This window comes from Eulemur rufifrons, chromosome 7, assembly GCF_041146395.1.
Source record: "Eulemur rufifrons isolate Redbay chromosome 7, OSU_ERuf_1, whole genome shotgun sequence".
NCBI lineage: Eukaryota > Metazoa > Chordata > Mammalia > Primates > Lemuridae > Eulemur > Eulemur rufifrons.
This window is the reverse complement of record NC_090989.1, coordinates 278,817,812-278,837,842: the sequence shown is the minus strand read 5'-3', so window position 1 is coordinate 278,837,842 and position 20,031 is coordinate 278,817,812. Positions and strand designations below refer to the sequence as shown.

The following is a 20,031-nucleotide window of genomic DNA, read 5'->3' as shown; positions in this document are numbered from 1 at the left end:
TCTCGCTGTGCTAGCTCACCCTCCTCTGATGGCCCTGGGTGGACACAGGCTGGGCCTGGATGATGACTTCCACTTACAGAGGGGAGAAGGGAGGCCTGGAAGGGCAGTGACCTGCCTAAGGGCACACAGCACACCTGTGGCTGACCTGTGACCAGGGCTCCAGACCTCACCCCAGCACCCTCACTGCACTGAGAAGCCTGGAAATGACTGCAGACTTCTCCACTGAGAACAGACACAGGGACAGTGACAGATGGAAGGCTCTGCTCAAATGCCTGGCATGGACACATGTCCTCACACGCCATCCCATCCAGCCCTTCGTGTGCACCTGGGGAGACTGAGGTCCAGAGAAGGGGAAGGGCCGCCTGCCTCCCCGAGACCAAGGTCGCACAGCAAGGTCCCAGACAGCTAGTCTAGCACACCGTCTGCCAGGGCCTCCTGTCCTCTTGTCTCTGTGAGCAGAACGCCCAGGCTGGAGCTCACGGGGAGTGACACAGAAACAGCTGGGCCATCACAACCTCCAGACATCCTGGGGACACCAAAAAGCTCCCTTCCCAAAGGATGGCAGCCCAGGGAGCCAGCAGCCCTGAAGCGTGGCTTGAAGAGACAGGGAGCTCAGCCGTGAGCCCACTCCCAACAAAGGCAATGCAGAGATGGAGATGGAGGGGGTGAGCCTTGGCAATGAAACCCTCCTTCCTCTGACCCTCCTGCCTAGCAACAGGCTACCCGACCTCTAACCCCGGCCTGCGCTTGGCCTTCTGGGGCTGGGGAACTTTTTCAGTGTCCCAGCCGCAGAGGAGACCTGCCCTCCGTCTGCTGGAGAAGCTCCCCATGCCCTGGGCTGACGGGCAGCTGCCAAGGAGCTGGGGGGCACCAGGAGGGGATCTCACCGTGGGAGGGGGAGGGGCGGGCAGGCCTGGGAGCCCTACATACCTGTAGTGTCTCTGTGTCCAGGGATTTCCTCTTTAACTCCAGCTGTGTCAGCTGCAATAACTCAGTTTCTATTAACTTAATCTAAACAGAAGATGAGACAGGGGATTTTTTATTCACATTAACCATGGTTCAGTTTTGTGCTGCGATTCTCAGACGGCTGAGTGGGGTCTAAGAAACCTTTCTGGGGGAGTCTGGGGAGGCTCTGGAATGAGGAGAACTTGTGGGCCTCGGGAACCTCATCAAGAGGGTTTCAAAAGAACCCGTTATTTCTCGGCTCTGCACGCCCTGGGGCAGGGACATGCTTGCCTTTGGCCAATGTCGCTGACCAAGAGGGTCTGTTTCAGAGTGGGTGCCGAAGAAAGGCGTGTGGATCGAGGAAGGGGCTTTTCCTTTCAGATCCAGGCCAGAGCAAACAACAGACACAGAATTATCACTAAGCCCCTTACTGGTCAAATTCTCCTGCTGCTCTCTGTAGCTGCCCCAGGGGAGAGCCCAGGCTGAGGGCAGTGACTGAATGACGACAGCAGGAGCTGCTAGGTACCGAGCACCCATTGTGTGCTAGGCCTGTGCATTTTGTACACATCATTTCATCAATGCTCCTCTGGCTGTTAGGAGGTATTATTGCCTCCATTTTACAGACAAGAAAACTGAGGCTCAGAGAGGTTAAGTAACTTGCCCAAGGACACAAAGCAGGTTAGCGAGAGAGCCCTTTCTCTGGGATGTCCCTGCTCAGGGTCTGAAGGGAAACAGCTGGCCTGGTGGGTCATGACAACCCACAGTGAGACTGTCTGGGGGTCAGACCCCACAGCTGGTGACTTCTACCCTGTGCCCGTGATCCTATCTATGACCTTTATCCCTAAGTCCCTATTGACCCCACCAACCCCTGGTCAGAGGAATGAGCTTCATGTCCGGCAATGGGGGATTGAAATCAAAGAGGGAAATAAAAAAGGTAAGTTGGTTTTGGTCAAAAAAAAAAGAAAAAGAAAAGAATAGAAAGAAAAAAACCACGCGATACGTGAAATTCAAAGTGTGCTGGTATGATGAGAGGCGCGTTCCCATGGCCTGAAGCTCCCTTCATCCCCAAGGCCCTGGGCCACTCAGCAGGCAGTGGCCACCCTGCAGGTCAGCAGACGAGCCTGGACAGGAGCTTGACCCCTCCCCTCCTGGGCCGGGGCCAGTCCTCAGCCAACCTGGGACCCACAGAGGCCCATGACCCTCCCTGTCTCCTCGTGGGAGATCCAGCTGCCCCGGAGATCCAGTCTGGGGTCTGCGCAGGTTGCTACGTCCCACCAGGGAGTCCTGCCTGAGGCAGAGTCAGCACACAGGCTGCCCGGCAGTCAAGGCCACACATTAGTGCTGCCCTCCCGGCCCAGGCCTCGTGGAGGCAGCTCGAGCGGGCTGCATCTGCTGGCATGACTGTGGCCAGGACTGTAAGCGCCTCCCGTGAGTCCCTGAGGCCTCTCTGGGAGAGGAGTCCTCTCGCCAAGCTGGCAGGCCAAGGGACTGGGGTTCAAACCTCAACTGCTGGCAGCTGCAGCCCTGCTGAGCCACTCTGCAAGTCTCCGAGAGCTGGGAGGGCAGATCTGGGGGCCACAGCACTGGCACCCACCTGATTCCTGATCTGCCGATGCATCAGGTCTCTCTTCACCTGGAGGGCCTCGAACGCAGCCTTCTGTATGGTGCTCTGCAACAGACCCCAGCACGCTCAGCACGGCTCGCACCCGCCTGTCCCTGCCGCCCGCCCGGGGAGAACCGCAAGCAGCGCACAGGACACCTCAACTTATGGTTTTCGGTTTCCGAGAGAGAAATTACTTTTCACCTCTCTCATTTAAATCTTAAAATGGTATCGGGGCTCACTCTGGGCAGGCCACTGCCAGGCACTCGACCTGCACTGCGGGCTGCATTTGCACCACGGCAACGGCCTGGCCACCGTCACTGCCCCGCTTCCCAGAGCGGGAAAGCGAGGCACGGAGATGTGAGCCGGCTGGTGCTGGGACACGCGCCAAGTCTGTCCAGCTCCCGAGCCTTGCCCTCCGAGAAACAGAGAATCTTCCTTAGACAAGCCCACAAATGCTAAGTCAAACCATTTTAGGCAGAGACTGGAATTGGGGAGAAGCAGGGGATGGGCTGGGCAAGGCAGGACGACACGCTCGAGGGGAAAGGGGAGGGGTGAGGGAGACTTCCATGGGCTGCAGGGACAAGGCTGAACAGAACAACATGGAGCCAGGAGGAGAGGAGGTCGTGGGGCCCTTCATTTCATCCGCTTGAGGGCTCTACCCCGCACCTGCTACGCACCAGCGCAGTCGGAAAAGCAGAAAGTGGCGTGGGGGGCTGACAAGAAAAGAGGTCAGAGGTCCCACAGCGATCTCCATGGCTTGACCTCCATGGTGTGACACCATCACCTCCTGCCCCTTAAGTCTCCCGATGGCGCCCCCTGCACAGGATGGGGGAGCCCCCCAGGGAGCAGGAGGGGTGCTTCTCTAGATTCCAGTGACCACTGCACACCCTCAGGTCCCCCAGAGGCCTCTCCCTGCCCCTCAGCCAATGATTTATATATTTCTAAGGCCACTAAGCCCCTTGGGTCTTAACGCCGCCTAGGACAGGGCTCTGTGTGGAGTGCTGAGGCTCTGCCCTGGCTCCTGTGCACCCCTCCCGACCCCTGCTCCGCGCTGGGCTGGGGCTCACCTCCTGCAGGATCTGGCTGATGGCTCTGCTCTGATCCATCTGCTGCCACGACAGAATCTGCTGGAACCGTTCATCCATTTCAGCCATGCTGCCAGAAAGACAGCAAATTCATACACTCTCAGAGCATTTCCTGAGCACCTACTTTGTGCCAGGCACCTCAGAGGAGACCAAGATAACCCATTTATTCATTCAACAATACCAGTGGGGCACCTGCTGGGAGCCAGGCCCTGGGCGGGGCACAGAGTCTGTGGGGATCCCACGGCCCTGGAAGGAAGGCGATTGGGTTGGGAGGTGGGAGAGAGCATCTCCCAGGTCCTGTCACTGGACCGTCCACCAGAATCCCCTCTCCTGCACCCCTGAAGTGGACGCCTGGCCTCTGCCCAGCCATGTCCATGGACAGAGAGCTCACAACACCCAAGTGAGCCACATGGGGGTCAAAGTGACAAAGCCGTCCTTCCCAGCATTCTTGCCCTGGCCTGAAGCGGCTCTCAGCCCTCCACACAAGTCTGGTGATTTTGGCACAAGAACATACACCCTCACGTGTCCATGCTTTGGTACAATCTTGGGTTTGAGTTTGTTTCATAACAATAGCAATTCTTTATTGGATTCTCATGTGCCGGGCATAATGCTCATTAATGCTCATCAAATCCTCCAGTGACTCTAGGGATAGGTACTGAGGTTTATCCCCATTTTTGTAAGGAATTTGAGGCTCAGGGAAGAAAGTGCTCGACCAAGACTTCACAGCAAGTGGAAGTGGGACCTGAATCCAGGTCTGTCTGACCTGGTGCCTGTACTCCTAAGCATAATGTCATACATCAGGAAAGGCAGGACAAATCCTGCATTTACAGGGACACAGGGGGAGGTTGGCATGGTCCCGGTGCCCGGGAGGGTGGCCGCTGTGCCAGTCACCCGCATGGGAGGAGACACGCAGGGTACCCAGGGCTGCTGGTATGTCCCCGTCTAGGGCTCCCAAGCACTGACTGAGCTTTTCTCCACTGCTTTGCTGGGCACCTGTGGAACCTTCCACAAACCTACAGGGCCATGGTGGGCTTGGTGAGCCTGACCCCAGAGTGGCCACCAGTGTGACAGCAACTTCTCACCCATCCCTCCAGTGTACCCCACTCCCAAACTCGAGGGCCCTTGGAGTGCACCACAGTCGAGGGCACACTCCTCCCCTCTGCCAGGGCTCCAACCCTGGCCCTGCCACTGCTAGCTGTGCTTCCTCCCGTGTGTTACATAGCCTCTCAGAACCCGAGCTGTGACTGTAAAATGGGGCCAATAACAACATGGTTATTGGCCAACGCAACATATCTCCTAGTGCCTGGCACACGGGAAGTGCATAGGAAATGGGAGTGACTATCATCCTTTATCACAACCCAACACTGAATCATGGGGTCCAGCTAGAAAACTCAGGAGACCAGGCGTTACTTGGCCCTGAGAGCAGAGCCAGGGCTGGGGTGGCCCAGGGCAGGGGGTCCCAGTGCTCAGCTCTCGTCCCATAGTCTTGGGCCCTGAGCCAGCTCCCCTGACTCCCTCACCTGGGACTCCTCTTATCTTACCTGGAACAGGCCTGCTGGACCAAGTTCTGCCTCTGAGACTCGTAGGCCATCTGCAGGAGCCGGTTCTTATAGCTCTCGGTCAGCATCTGCTGCATGGCGGCTGCGGAAACACGGGGTGGGCTGGGCTGAGAGAGGGGCAGCTGCTCCTGGGGCAGCCGGGCTGGGGATGCAGCAGGGATTTCCACTGGAGCTGAGGCACAGCCCTGCGGCTTCGCCTGGTCACTGACCTGACAGTCACCCATAAAAAGAAAATCCTTTTTTCTTTTTAACTATAAAGGTAACTTAAGCTTGGAAGGCTAATCGTAAAACACTGAATAGCACACATACAATCTTCTATGATCTTGTCACTCAAAAGTATTATTACATTTTGATATATATTATTTTTATTTTTTTTTTTTGAGACAGAGTCTCACTCTGTTGTCCAGGCTAGAGTGAGTGCCGTGGCGTCAGCCTAGCTCACAGCAACCTCAAACTCCTGGGCTCAAGCGATCCTCCTGTCTCAGCCTCCCGAGTAGCTGGGACTACAGGCATTCGCCATCATGCCCGGCTAATTTTTTCTATATATATTTTTTAGCTGTCCATATAATTTCTTTCTATTTTTAGTAGAGATGGGGTCTCGCTTTTGCTCAGGCTGGTCTCGAACTCCTGAGCTCAAAGGATCCACCCACCTCGGCCTCCCAGGGTGCTAGGATTACAGGCGTGAACCACCGCGCCCGGCCCTTTGATATATATTCTTTTAGTCAAATTTTCTTTACATATTTATAGATCTAAAAAATTAAAAGAATTGAAAGCTGGGACTAAAGCAGATATTTGTACACCCATGTTCATGACAGCATTATTCACAATAAGCAAAAGGTGGGAAACAACCCAAATGCCCACTGACAGAAATGGATAAAGAAAATGTGGTATATACAGGCAATGAAATATTATTCAGTGTGTCAGGATGGCCGAGTGGTCTAAGGCGCCAGACTCAAGCTTTACCCTTCCCTTGAAACATTATTCAGCCTTAAAAAGGAAGGGAGCTCTTACACATGCTACAACATGGATGAACCTGAGGACATTGTGTGAAGTGAAATAAACCAGACACAAAAGAAGAAATACAGGCCGGGCGCGGTGGCTCACGCCTGTAATCCTAGCACTCTGGGAGGCCGAGGCGGGTGGATCGCTCGAGGTCAGGAGTTCGAGACCAGCCTGAGCAAGAGCGAGACCCTGTCTCTACTAAAAATAGAAAGAAATTATCTGGCCAACTAAAATATATATAGAAAAAATTAGCCGGGCATGGTGGTGCATGCCTGTAGTCCCAGCTACTCGGGAGGCTGAGGCAGTAGGATTGCTTAAGCCCAGGAGTTTGAGGTTGCTGTGAGCTAGGCTGACGCCACGGCACTCACTCTAGCCAGGGCAACAGAGCGAGACTCTGTCTCAAAAAAAAAAAAAAAAAAAAAAAAAAAAGAAATACTGCAGGATTCCGCATGTATGAGGCACTCAGAACAGTCAAATTCATGGAGACAGAAAGTGGAATCGTGGCTCTACAGGGGCTGGAGAGAGGGAGAATGGGGAGTTAGTGTTTAATGGGGACAATTTCAGTTGAAGACGACAAAAAAGTTCTGGACATGGATGGTAGTGATGATTGTATAACAATAACGCCACTGAACTGTGTATTTAAAAATGGTTCACATGGTAGGCCGGGCGCGGTGGCTCACGCCTGTAATCCTAGTACTCTGGGAGGCTGAGGCGGGTGGATCGCTCAAGGTCAGGAGTTCGAGACCAGCCTGAGCAAGAGCGAGACCCCGTCTCTACTAAAAATAGAAAGAAATTATATGGACAACTAAATATATATATATAGAAAAAAAATTAGCCGGGCATAGTGGCGCATGCCTGTAGTCCCAGCTACTCGGGAGGCTGAGACAGGAGGATCGCTTGAGCCCAGGAGTTTGAGGTTGCTGTGAGCTAGGCTGACGCCACGGCACTCACTCTAGCCTGGGCAACAGAGTGAGACTCTGTCTCAAAAAAAAAAAAAAAAAAAATGGTTCACATGGTAAATTTGCTATGTCTATTTTACCACAGTAAAAAAATTAAAACAGTATCATAACCACTCTGGGAGGCTGAGGGGGAAGGATTGCTTGAGGTCAGGAGTTCAAGACTAGCCTGAGTAAGAGCGAGACCCCATCTCTACCAAAAACGGAAAAACTTAGCCGGGCAACTAAAAATACAAAAAGGCTGGGCGCGGTGGCTCACACCTGTAATCCTAGCACTCTGGGAGGCCAAGGCGGGAGGATCGCTCAAGGTCAGGAGTTTGAAACCACCCGGAGAGAGACCCCGTCTCTACTAAAAATAGAAATAAATTAGCTGGACAACTAAAAATATATAGCAAAAATTAGCCAGGCATGGTGGCGCATGCCTGTAGTCCCAGCTACTTGGGAGGCTGAGGCAGAAGGATCGCTTGAGCCCAGGAGTTTGAAGTTGCTGTGAGCTAGGCTGATGCCACGGCACTCCAGCCCGGGCAACAGAGTGAGACTCTGTCTCAAAAAAAAAAAAAAAAAAAAAAAAAAAAAAGAAACAAAAAAAATTAGCTGGGCCTGGTGGCGAGTGCCTGTAGTCCCAGCTACTTGGGAGCCTGAGGCAGGAGGATCACTTGAGCCCAGGAATTTGAAGTTGCTGTGAGCTAGGCTGACACCATGACACTCTAGCCCGGGCAACAGAGCAAGACTCTGTCTTAAAAAACAAAACAAAACAAAACAAACAAACAAACAAAAAAAAAAAACAGTATCATACCAAACGTACCAGTTCTCACTTTTTATGAACACTTCCCCACGATAACATGGTGATATAATCTTAATGGCTGCAGAGTACTACGGTACATGGCTTACCAAAGTTTATTTAGATAAACCTCTACTTTGGAGCATTTGGACTCTTTTTTAAAAATTATCAAATGATATTTCAATAAATCTTTGCACACATCTGATTATTTATTTCCCAAGAACAATTCTTGGACGTGCACAGTTTTAAGGCCATCTAACATACCTGGGTTACCCTTGCTACCCTCTGAAAAGACCCTGCCGATTTATACTCCCTTTGGCAGCACACAGGACAGCCCAGTACTGTACACCTGCAACAACTCTGGGTGTTATCTTTTTCTGCCTTTTTATTATTTTTATTGAAATTTTTTAGTTATAAAAAACATATGCTTATATTAAAAAATGAGCAATAGAGAGGTTTGGAAAGGGGGAAACAAAAGTCCCTGACACTGATCCCATTCCTACAGTTACTTTGATGAATATCCAGCATTCATTCATTCATTCATTCAGAGTCTTGCTCTGTTGCCCGGGCTAGAGTGCCATGGTGCCGTCATAGCTCACTGCAACCTCAAACTCCTGGGCTCGAGCAATCCTCCTGCTTTAGCCTCCCGAGTAGCTGGAACGACAGGCATGTGTCACCACACCTGGCTAATTTTTTCTATTTTTAGTAGAAATGGGGTCTCGCTCTTGCTCAGGCTGGTCTTGAACTCCTGACCTCAAGCGATCCTCTTGTCTCAGCCTCCCAGAGTGATAGGATTACAGGTGTGAGCCACCGCGCCCCGGCCTTATTTATTTATTTATATATTTATTTTTTTGAGACAGGGTCTTGCTCTGAGGCCCAGACTAGAGTGCAGTGGCGTCATCACAGCTCACAGCAACCTCAAAGTCCTGGACTTAAGTGATCCTCCTGCCTCAGCCTCCTGAGTAGCTGGGACTACAGGTACGTGCCACCACACCTGGCTGATTTAAAAAAAAAAAAAAAAAAAAAAAAGTTTTGTAGAGGCAGGGTCTCACTGTGTTGCCTAGGCTGGTCTTAAACTCCTAGCCTCAAGTGATCCTCCCAAAATGCTAGGATTACACGCTTTAGCCACTGTGCCGGACCTCAGCTCTCATTTCAAATGAGGATGAGGAACTGACTCCTTAGCCTTCCTTAAACATGGTCTGCAAGTTCTCAGGATCCATCAGGGGAGGCCCCCTCATTACATGGACAATGTGGCATCCAGGACCACTCGTGGGGAATGATGGGTAGGGGGAGAGCTCCCAAGGGCACAAGAGGGGGCAACAACAGCTCCTAATGACAGGAACCAGGATAGCCAGCATCTGGGAGATACACAGCTATGCCAGACCTCACCCCATCTGGTCCCCCACAACGGCCCTCTGAGCTAGAGGAGGATTATTCCCATTATATAGCTAAGAATACCGAGGCTCAGAAAAGTCAGGGGCCAGGAATGCGTCTGAGGTCACAAGTTGGTATCTGAGCTGGGACTATGAATACATGCCTGGCCTGACCCCAGCATGCTCCATGGCTGGAACTGACTGCCCCTCTCAAGGGCTAATCCTCAGTGTCCTCCTGAGACAGTTTGGATGTGTGTCCCCTCCAAATCGCTGAAATTTGATCCCCAGTGTGGAGGCAGGGCCTAGTGGGAGGTGTCTGGGTCATGGGGCAGATCCCTCATGAATGGCTGTAATGGTGGTAGTTACAGCCTTATGGTAATGGGCGAGTTCTCACTCTATTAGTTCCCACAGATCAGAATGGTAAAAAGAGCCCAGCCAAGAGGATCCTTTGAGCCCAGGAGTTCGAGGATGCAATGAGCTATTATGAGGCCACTGCATTTCCAGCCTGGAGACAGAGTGGACTGTCTCAAAAAAAAAAAAAAAAAAAAAAAAAAGAGCCTGGCACTCCCTCCCCTCTGACACAGCTGCACCCCATTTCGCCAGGAGCAAAGCTCCCTGAGGCCCTCAACAGAAGCGGGTACTGGTGCCAGGCTTCTTGTACAGCCTGCAGAACCGTGAGCCAAATAAACTTCTTTATAAATTACCCATGCCTTTGTAACAACACAAAATGGACCAAGATGCCTCCATACATGACCAACAGAGAGGGCTGTCTACTCTGTCAGCCCAGGCAGCGAGCAGCTCACAGCCCCACCCCACAACTCACAGGCAACCTCGCGTCGCCGCAGGTTCTCAGTCTCCTCCTGGGTTATGGACATCAACTGCTCCATTCTTATTCTAGAAAAAAAAATTACCCATTCATTCAGCAAATGTAACACTTCCAACAGGGAATCCCAGCAGAGGAATACCACCTCCTCCAGGAAGCCCTCCCTGATGTGCCAACCTAGATGTGCTCTCTGAATGCCCACTGCATCCCTTGGGGTTCTGTTAACCTTCAACCTTGTAGTTAGAATATCTTGCATAAAAAGACAAACATTCCCTTATAAAAATGGGCAAAGAATGCAAACAGCCAATGCTTAAATTCAAGTGACCAATAAACATCTGGAAAGGTGATTAACATCACTGGTAATAAGGAAAGTAAATATTCTTTTCACTTATCAGGTTAGTTGAGATTAAGACAACTGGTAACCACCACAGATGGCGACGACAGGGAGAGAAATTGGCACCTATTAAAATGTTCTTTGAATACTTCCTTCAAAAATAGTGCATAAATTTAGAAGATGTTCAACTATAATATTGTTTGTAATTACGAGAAACTGGAAACAAAAATCCATGAACAGAGGACTAATTAAATAAATTATGGTAAAGTCATATAGTGGAATACGCAACAGCTATTTCAAATAATGAGGTTTTTGGTATGGAGATACATCCATGATATAATAAGTGAAAATAAAAAAGGTAATTACATATACACATGCACATGCTGTGTGTGTGCTTTTTCCTCCCCCACAACAAACCGATAACGGTGGCTTGGAAGGAACAGCACCCTTAACGTCCCTGCAAGGTCTGACTTAGGTGGAAGAAGCCTGCACTGCCGAGTTCCTCTGCCTCCTGCCCAGGAGCCCAGCCTGTCCAAGGGGAAGTGGGATCCGGCCGCCCAGCCAGGCCCAGCACAGAGAAGACACTCCGTCAGCGTGCGCTGAAGGAATGATGCCACCGGCCACCACTCAGCTCGGCCCTGACCACGCTGGCTACCAGCACCACAGCTGAAGTGGGCAGGATAATGGGGCCACCGCCCACCCCCAAGGAAGTGCCCTCCAGAAGGCCCTACCAGGCAGCCAGGGGCGTAGAAGGCTGGGCTGACTGTGGGAGAGGAGGCTCCCACAGGACAGCTCAGGGATCCCAGAGAACCAGGAGGGATTCACAGTCGTCATCTCCAGAAGGGGAGGACGGTGGAGTTCGTCCTCCCCCCCCCACCGCCATCTTTTCTAATTACAAAAGTGGGGTGCCTCAATGCAGTAAACTTGCAAAATATACAAAACAAAGGGGAAAAAAAGGAAAGATCATCCATCACCTGTAGTTCCCACCTCTCAAAAATGTTCAGTGTTAACATTTGGGGTGGGCCCTTTTGCTTTCTGCAAACAGATACTCACATAGACTATCTTTAAAAAATGATATACTCTGGGAGGCCAAGGTGGGAGGATGGACTGAGCCCAGGAGTTTGAGGTTGCAGTGAACTCTGAAGATGCCACTGCTCTCTAGCTCCGGGCGACAGAGCAAGACTCTATCACAGAAAAAACAAATATATACTAAAATTCTGCTTTCGATGCAATGATCACTTTTCCACTTAGCAATATCTCATGAGTGTTATCTCTTAACGAGGAATATTCTCCTAAAAGACATTTAACGGCTACAGATTATTCCGTTGTATATAATTTATGCAACTAAATTCTTTTTCTTTCCAGAAATATGGATTTTTTTTTCCCCCAGTTTTTATACTAGAAATATAGTTGGACATTATCCATCCAGCTTTATTCATATCTCTGAATTTTTCTCAGGAGTGTACACAAATTTTAACAAACTTGAAAGCAGTGATTCTTTTTAACTAAATATTCTCTAAGAAGATGAATCTCCTTTTAGCTTTAGGGAAACTTTCTAGCACAATCTTCTGGAGAATCACAAGACATTCTCTCCCTAAATCTCTGCCCCACTGGAAGAACACTTACCTTTCATTTTCCAGTGACTTCAAAATCTCAGAACTTTTCTTTTGTCTGTGGAGAAAACCAAAAAGGTCCCTGCAGTCACTAGCAGGCCTGTCCCGCCTCACCGTGCGGCTGTGCAGAGGGGCTTAGCAACTGGGCTGGGGGTGCCCGAGTCCCGTCACTTAGGAATTTTGGGTTCTCAGCCAGTCACTCAAACCACTCCAAGCCCCAGGTTTCCTCACCTGTGAAATGGGAATAATAAAAATAAATAAAATTACTTGGCGGTATTTGTAAGCGTAAATAAGGAATTATATATATCATGTTTGGCATATAGGAAACACCCAACAAATGGCAGCTTTCCCAGACTCACTGAGGCACTTGGAAACTGACGGTGATGGAGGAGCTAGTGACTCGGGGGGAGAGAAGAGGAAGCAGGGCCTGTGGCTGAAGCCTGCGTCCATGATCTTCCTGCAACGGCCCCCTAACGAGACATCTCGGGCCCCCTTCCTCCCCAGCCCCATCAGGACCTGCTCTTGAAGCAGGTCTTAGTAGCTCCTACCCTGCACAGGATTCCTTCAGGCAAATCTCACTACAGGGTGAAAGGCTGACCTCTGGGCAAGGGGTTACGTGGAACCCAAAATATTGGGGCAGGATGTGATCCCAGTGATCTTGTTAAACTCGCTCCCTTTATGGACGGGAAACTTGAGGCCCAGTGGGGAAACACTTGCCCGAGGCCACAGTCCAATCAGTAGCAGTCCCATGACAAGAAGCCAGACCTTGGAGTGCCCAGATCTGGTTCTATCCCCTGTAAGTTGGTGCAAATCAAAGCACCCAGATTGGATTCTAACAACGGAAGCCTTGGGCAGGAGCAGACGCTTGAAGGAGAGATGGACCCCTCGTCCCAGGCTCCTCCAGGGTATCACCTGGGGGGAGGACTGTGAGTCGGGCTGGAGGACAGGAGCCTGACCTCCGATTCTCCTGCAGGAGCTTCTGGATGCGGTTGGAGATGTTCTGCTCCGTCTGCTTCAGCTGTTCCTGCAGCCGCTGCCGCTCTGCATCGAGGTAGCGTTGGCGCTCACTCAGGCCCTGCTCCAGCCGAGACTGCTCCTGTGGCAGTCGGGGAAGGGGTGGGCAGAGGTCCTGAGCCAGCTGGGACCCCCTAAAATGCTGTGGGCTCTGAGGGGCACTGACTGGGGTTAGGACAGTGGCTTCCCCATCCCGCCTTGCCAGTCCTTTCTGTGTGACCTCAGTTCCTCCCCCATAGGCCTCAGAGTAACCACCTGCACACAGGAGCCTGGACTGGGTGACTTTAAGGGCCCTCTTAGGTGCTGGGGGACGGAAGTGACAGCTTGATCCCATAGCCTTCCCACTTCAGAGGGACCTCAGCCTGAGCCAGGAGGCCACTGGGCTGCTCACAAACCTCCTTGACCGTCTGAAGGATCTCGTCCTTCTGACTGCTGCACTGCTGAAGGAGCTGGGCATGCTCTCGCTGCCCGAGTTCCAGGCGCCGTTCAAACTCCAGTTTCTCCAGCATCTTCTGTTCCTGCAAGAACACAGGTCCCGGCGACTGTCGGCACAGCCCTGTGGGCGTTAGGACACAGGTGAATCCACCCCCAACACCGAACTGTGCGGGCTGCAGGTCTTATGCCCAGCAACCCGGCCCCTGCCCCAGGGCCCAGGTGTGATAAATCAGGCTGTTCACAGGCAAAGGCTGGCGGTGATTTAGAGCCTCAGTCGCCTCATCTGTGAAACGAAGATCCTCTACCACCCAGCTGAGTTGCACGAACATGCAGCAGACAATGCGTGTAAGAGAAAAGCATTACTTTAACCTCTAATTTAGAGCCAGGAAAAAGTCATTTCCTTAAATATTTTATGAGTTGAGATCTTTAGTGAGGAAAAAAAAAAGGAACAGGAGAAAAGGCGTTTTCTTACCTTCCTCTTCTCATAGTCTGAGAACCTATTCTGGGGGGAAAAAAGATGGTGGTCAAGAGAAGGTGACAGCAGTGGCCCTCGCTGGCATGTGCACAGGATCACCTGGGCAGCCCGACATCAGACAGACTCTGGCCCATCTGGACTACGGTGTCAGAACAGAGGGGCTGGGCACATGGGTGCTGCCCAGGGCCCAAGGTGGTTCCAGGGGACACCAGGGTGAGAACGATGGGGCTGCTACCATATGCTCGGCACTGTAGGAAAGAGAGGGAAGGAGCCCTTCTAGACAGTTCTGGGGAGGTAGCACTGAGCAGGCATGGCGCTCCAAAAAGAACAAGAAATGGGAAATTTGATTTCCTTGGATGTCTGCACAACACACCTGCAGTGCCCGGTTCTACCCAGACACTCACAAATGCACAAAGGTGTCTGTGCAAGTTCCTGCAGAATTACTCAAAAGAGCAAAAACACTGGAAAGAACTCACAAATCCATCAACAGGTGACTATATCAGTCAGTCCCGATGCAGCCATGCACCGGACTATTAACACAACCGTCAGTGGGGTGAATGTGCACGTAGTTTTGGAAAAAGAATGTCACCATCCTTCACTTGTGTGGCGCATGATCCCACTTTTGTAAAGACAACTTAACTCTCAGCATATGTATATAGGTGTTGAGACAAAAGTCTGGAAGGACACTGGTTAGTCAGTTAAAGATGCCCACCTCCAGGGGACAGGGTGATAGGGCAGGAGAGTTGATTTTCGATTACTTTACAATTGTCTATATTGTTTAAATTTATAACAAGGAACATGAATTACTTTACAATTAAACACACACACACACACGGTTTTTAATGGTCCTTCTATTCGGTTATCCTGCTCTGAGACCAGGGTCAGTCTGTGTTTCAATCGTAAAAGCAGCATTCTACAAATAGGATTTTTCCTACACCAATGGCAGAAGTATAACTTTTAAACTAAGCTTTAATTATATAGATAACATCTGAATATATTCTCCTTGTAAAAGTTTAAAAAATGGCATATAAAACTAAAGCACTAGGCCAGGCGCGGTGGCTCACGCCTGTAATCCTAGCACTCTGGGAGGCCGAGGCGGGTGGATCACTCAAGGTCAGGAGTTCGAGACCAGCCTGAGCAAGAGTGAGACCCTGTCTCTACTAAAAATAGAAAGAAATTATATGGACAACTAAAAATATATATAGAAAAAATTAGCCGGGCGTGGTGGCGCATGCCTGTAGTCCCAGCTACTCGGGAGGCTGAGACAGGAGGATCGCTTGAGCCCAGGAGTTTGAGGTTGCTGTGAGCTAGGCTGACACCACGGCACTCACTCTAGCCTGGGCAACAAAGTGAGACTCTGTCTCAAAAATAAATAAATAAATAAATAAAAATAAAAAAATAAAACTAAAGCACTCACTGACCACTCCTGGCCCTCCCATCCCACACCCAGATCTAACTATCACTGTCAGTCCCAAGGCCACGTACCTACACACATACAATTTGTGCCTTTGGAAAAAAATATATGTTTGTATGCGTGTACATATATATATAAACTTTTTTAAATTAAGGTATAATTTACTGTAAAATTCAAACTTTAGTGAACAGTGCTATGAATTTTGACAAATGCATATAGTGATGTAACCTCCACCACAATCAAGATATAGAACAGGGCCGGGCGCGGTGGCTCACGCCTGTAATCCTAGCACTCTGGGAGGCCGAGGCGGGTGGATCGCTCGAGGTCAGGAGTTCGAGACCAGCCTGAGCAAGAGTGAGACCCCGTCTCTACTAAAAATAGAAAGAAATTATATGGACAACTAAAATATATATATACAAAAAATTAGCCGGGCATGGTGGCACATGCCTGTAGTCCCAGCTACTCGGGAGGCTGAGGCAGTAGGATCGCTTAAGCCCAGTAGTTTGAGGTTGCTGTGAGCTAGACTGATGCCACGGCACTCACTCTAGCCCGGGCAACAGAGTGAGACTCTGTCTCAAAAAAAAAAAAAAAAAAAAAAAAAAAAAAAAAAAAAAAAAAAGATATAGAACATCCCATCACCCCCAAAATTCCCTTGTGCCGCTTCCTCATCAACTCCTCTTCCCACTCTCAACTGCTGGCGACTACTGATCTGTTTTCTTATGTATTTTTTTCTTTTTAAACATAAGAAAATGGAAATAGACTATGCTCATCTGTTCTGCAACATGCCTTCATCACTCATCCACGTGTCCCGACGAGCCGAGTCTAAAATGCTGTGTCGAGGTGTGGCCATGACCCAGTTACCGCCCCATCCTACCGACAGACATGGAGGGGCTTCCAATACTTCACTACTACAAATGAGGCTGCAGTGGACGTTCTTGTAAATATCTCCTCATGCAAGTGTTTCTCTGGGGACTATACCTAGAAGTGGAACTTCTGGATCGTGGGCTATGACCATTTAAATTTTTGACATCTATTGTTAAAGTATCCTACAAATCGTTGGTACTAATTTGCATTCCCAGGAGCAGTGTGTGAGGACACCCGCTTCCCTCCACTCTGGACAAGCCAAGACTTAGGCCAGTCTGAGGGGGGCAATGGCATTTCACTGTTGATTTAATTTACATGCCTCTGATTACTGGCAATGTTGGCATTTTTTAATGTTTATTGTCCATTTGCATTTTTTTCTTTGGCGAAGTATCTATTGATATATCTTTGGCCTATTTTTTCTATTGGGATGGTTTTCTTCTTACGATTTGAAAGAGTTCTTTCTATGTTCAGCACTAATCCTTTAGCAGGTATGTATATTGCAAATACTTTCTGAGAATATAAATTGGCCCAGTTTTCCCAGATAGTAATCTCTTCCCTCTCCAATTCTTGAACTGGCAGAAGAAATATAAAATCACAAATGCAGTGGAAAACAGGGAAGGTGGTATCCAGGAACATAAATCAATAAAAGAATCACTGAAGATATGAAGCCAAACCCATAGGCAGCTGGCACCCCCTGTTCTCCTGTGATGGCCACTCCCCCTTTGCCCCCAGGGTCAGAGGACCCTGGTTCATGAGCCTCCAGGCTCGGGGCAGAGGATGCACCCAGGCTGACGTGGTGACCCCTGCTGAGCTTCCTCCTGCATGCCGTCCTCTGCCAGCTCACTGCCAGGGACTGGGCAGGGCCAGCGTGTTGCTGGTGCTGGCATGTGCGCCTGACTCCTTTACTAGACCGAGGGCTGGGGGCGTCCTGGACAGTGAGTGGCATTTGGTCCAGAAGTATTTGTTGAGAGACAGCAATGGACAATACAGACACAGTCCCTACTCTCACGAAGCTCCATCCAACAGGGGAGACAGACGTTAGACAGATCGTTTCCCACATAGTTCTTCATTTAATTCAGCACTGTGATCACTGCTACCAAGGAAATGCGCAGGGCACTCTGAGAACACACGCCAGGAGACCTGAGCCGTGCAGGTCATGTTTACACTGAGAACTGAAGGGTAAGACGGGTGAGTGGGGAGAAATGCGGGTGAGTGGGGAGAAATGCGGACACAGGGCAGGCCCTCCTGGGGGAGGGAGTGGGCTTAGTTCAGGGAACAGAAAGGAGCAGGAGACAGCCCACACTTGGTGAGCTGCAGGGTGAGGCTGCCACCGTGGGCCTTGTCAAAGCGGCTCAGCACATCAGTCTGAAGGGAGGCCAGTGTGGGTTTGACGAGGAATCCGGGCCTGCAGCTCTGAACATTCCTGCCATGCCCAGGTGCGCGTACACACATACATACTCGCACACACACTCTCACTCACTCACTCTCCCGCCAGCAGGCAGGCTTGCCTTACCTGCCACTCTACCTCCTCCCTCAAGAATCTGTCCGTGGGCCCGTCAGGGCTGTCCCGAGAGTTCTCAGCCCCATCTTGTTCCAGAACTGGCAGCAGGTACTGGGAAGGGGGGTAGTATTCCAGCCCTGACTCTGCAACAGATGGGACATAGCTGGCCAGGAGGAACACACAGCCGAGGTACCCAGACATGCAAGGTCCCGTGCCCTCATCCTCCTCTTTCCTCCCCAGCAGTCTACCTCTCCCCGCCAACTTAAGCCCACCGCCCTCCACGTGGTTCATGGGTCCTAATCCCCAGGGTCTTGCTCAATGAATGTCAGCTGAGTGAGTAAATGGGCACGCTGTCTGCCTCTTTACCCTGCAGGTGAGAATGAGGTGGTAGAAAAAGCCTGAGACTAGTAGAGAAACCTGTGTCCTCAACCCGGCTTTACCAATCAATAATTCCCTGCATGTAAGACCTCGGGCAAGATGCTCTCCTTCCCTGGCCCTGCATAGTTTCCTCCTGGAAAATCTGAAAGGCTTCATAGCCTAGACCCACTTTCTGTGGAGTTGTTAGCATTTTTCTTGCTGATTTGTAGGTGCTCCTTACATATTATAGTTAATAACCTTGAGTCTATAACGTATATTGCAACTGTCTTCTTCCAGGTGGTAAATTGTCTTTTTAACTTTGATGATGGCGTCCTTCTGAGATAAATAAGTTTTAAATTTTGATGTAGTCAAAGCTATCTTTCCCCCACCCCAGAAAGATACAAACAGTAGCGATAAGAAATACTAAAAACAGGCAGTAGACTCATTAAAAAAAATTCACATAATCAAGGAAGTGACATTAAAATGGTAAGAGGCTCTCTTGTTTATCTAGCAAACTCTTTAAGATAATGCCAAGAGTCAGCCAGGTTGTGAAGGGGAAAAACGGTCCCGAGACACTCTTCACAAGATGGAGGTTGGTGGGACCTTTCCCCAGGCCACCGTGGAGAGAGCTCGTGCCCGTTCACCCACCAACTCCACTGCTGCCTGCGCTACAGGAAAGTTCACGTTGGCAGAGAGGTGAGGGTTCCAATGTTCAGAACAGCGGGAAACTGGAAACAGCCTCCACGTTCACCACCAGGGATGGCTACTAAGCTCTGGCCGCCAGCACGTGAAATCTTATAGAGCAGTTTAAGAGAACATTTTAAACACGCCCAAGAATTTTCTTGAGTGAAGAAAGGCAGGGCATAGAATCATATGGTATGATATCTTTTATGGTTTTTAAAATGTTTTTAGGCCGGGCGCGGTGGCTCACGCCTGTAATCCTAGCACTCTGGGAGGCCGAGGTGGGTGGATCGTTTGAGCTCAGGAGTTCGAGACCAGCCTGAGCAAGAGCGAGACCCCATCTCTACTAAAAATAGAAAGAAATTATATAGACAGCTAAAAATATATATAGAAAAAACTAGCCGGGCATGGTGGCACATGCCTGTAGTCCCAGCTACTCGGGAGGCTGAGATAGGAGGATCCCTTGAGCTCAGGAGTTTGAGGATGCTGTGAGCTAGGCTTACGCCACGGCACTCACTCTAGCCTGGGCAACAGAGTGAGACTCTGTCTCAAAAAAAAAAAAAAAAAAAAATGTTTTTAAAAGAACAAAACATAAATTTTATATATGTATACTTTTATACAGTTTAAATAAAGGATTATTTCTTATGATGTGTAGTAGGTATACACATGTTCACTGCTTTATTCGTTATATGTATAGTATACCTAAATATTACATAATTTAAAAATCTTTTTAAAGAAAACAAAGGGGGCCGGGCGTGGTGGCTCACGCCTGTAATCCCAGCACTCTGGGAGGCCGAGGTGGGCGGATCGTTTGAGCTCAGGAGTTCGAGACCAGCCTGAGCAAGAGCGAGACCCCATCTCTACTAAAAATAGAAAGAAATTATATGGACAGCTAAAAATATATATAGAAAAAACATTAGCCGGGCATGGTGGTGTATGCCTGTAGTCCCAGCTACTCGGGAGGCTGAGACAGGAGGATAGCTTGAGCTCAGGAGTTGGAGGTTGCTGTGAGCTAGGCTGACGCCACGGCACTCACTCTAGCCTGGGCAACAAAGTGAGACTCTGTCTCAAAAAAAAAAAAAAAAAGAAAAAAAAAAGAAAACAAAGGGTTTGGTCTAGCTCAACCACTGGCCAGCATGCACATTAGAATCACCTGTTGCTCAGAGACTCTAATTTGCAGATTAGAGTGGCCTGGTCGCTGGTGTGATGTGTGTGT

At 49.9% G+C, this 20,031-nt stretch overlaps 1 protein-coding gene across 3 annotated transcripts in view; it reads right to left on the bottom strand.

Annotated features, from left to right (window-relative positions):
• LRSAM1 (leucine rich repeat and sterile alpha motif containing 1) overlaps positions 1–20,031 on the bottom strand; it is a 43,298-nt gene that overhangs the window by 9,190 nt on the left and 14,077 nt on the right. For all 3 annotated transcript variants that reach the window (XM_069476807.1, XM_069476808.1, XM_069476809.1), the window contains 10 exons: positions 17,790–17,920; positions 13,996–14,025; positions 13,484–13,606; positions 13,031–13,170; positions 12,088–12,132; positions 10,128–10,198; positions 5,175–5,274; positions 3,616–3,703; positions 2,540–2,614; positions 931–1,011 (listed from right to left, as the gene is read on the bottom strand). In XM_069476807.1, the coding sequence (XP_069332908.1) occupies positions 931–1,011; positions 2,540–2,614; positions 3,616–3,703; positions 5,175–5,274; positions 10,128–10,198; positions 12,088–12,132; positions 13,031–13,170; positions 13,484–13,606; positions 13,996–14,025; positions 17,790–17,920 (884 nt within the window). The remainder of the gene's footprint in view (positions 1–930; positions 1,012–2,539; positions 2,615–3,615; positions 3,704–5,174; positions 5,275–10,127; positions 10,199–12,087; positions 12,133–13,030; positions 13,171–13,483; positions 13,607–13,995; positions 14,026–17,789; positions 17,921–20,031) is intronic.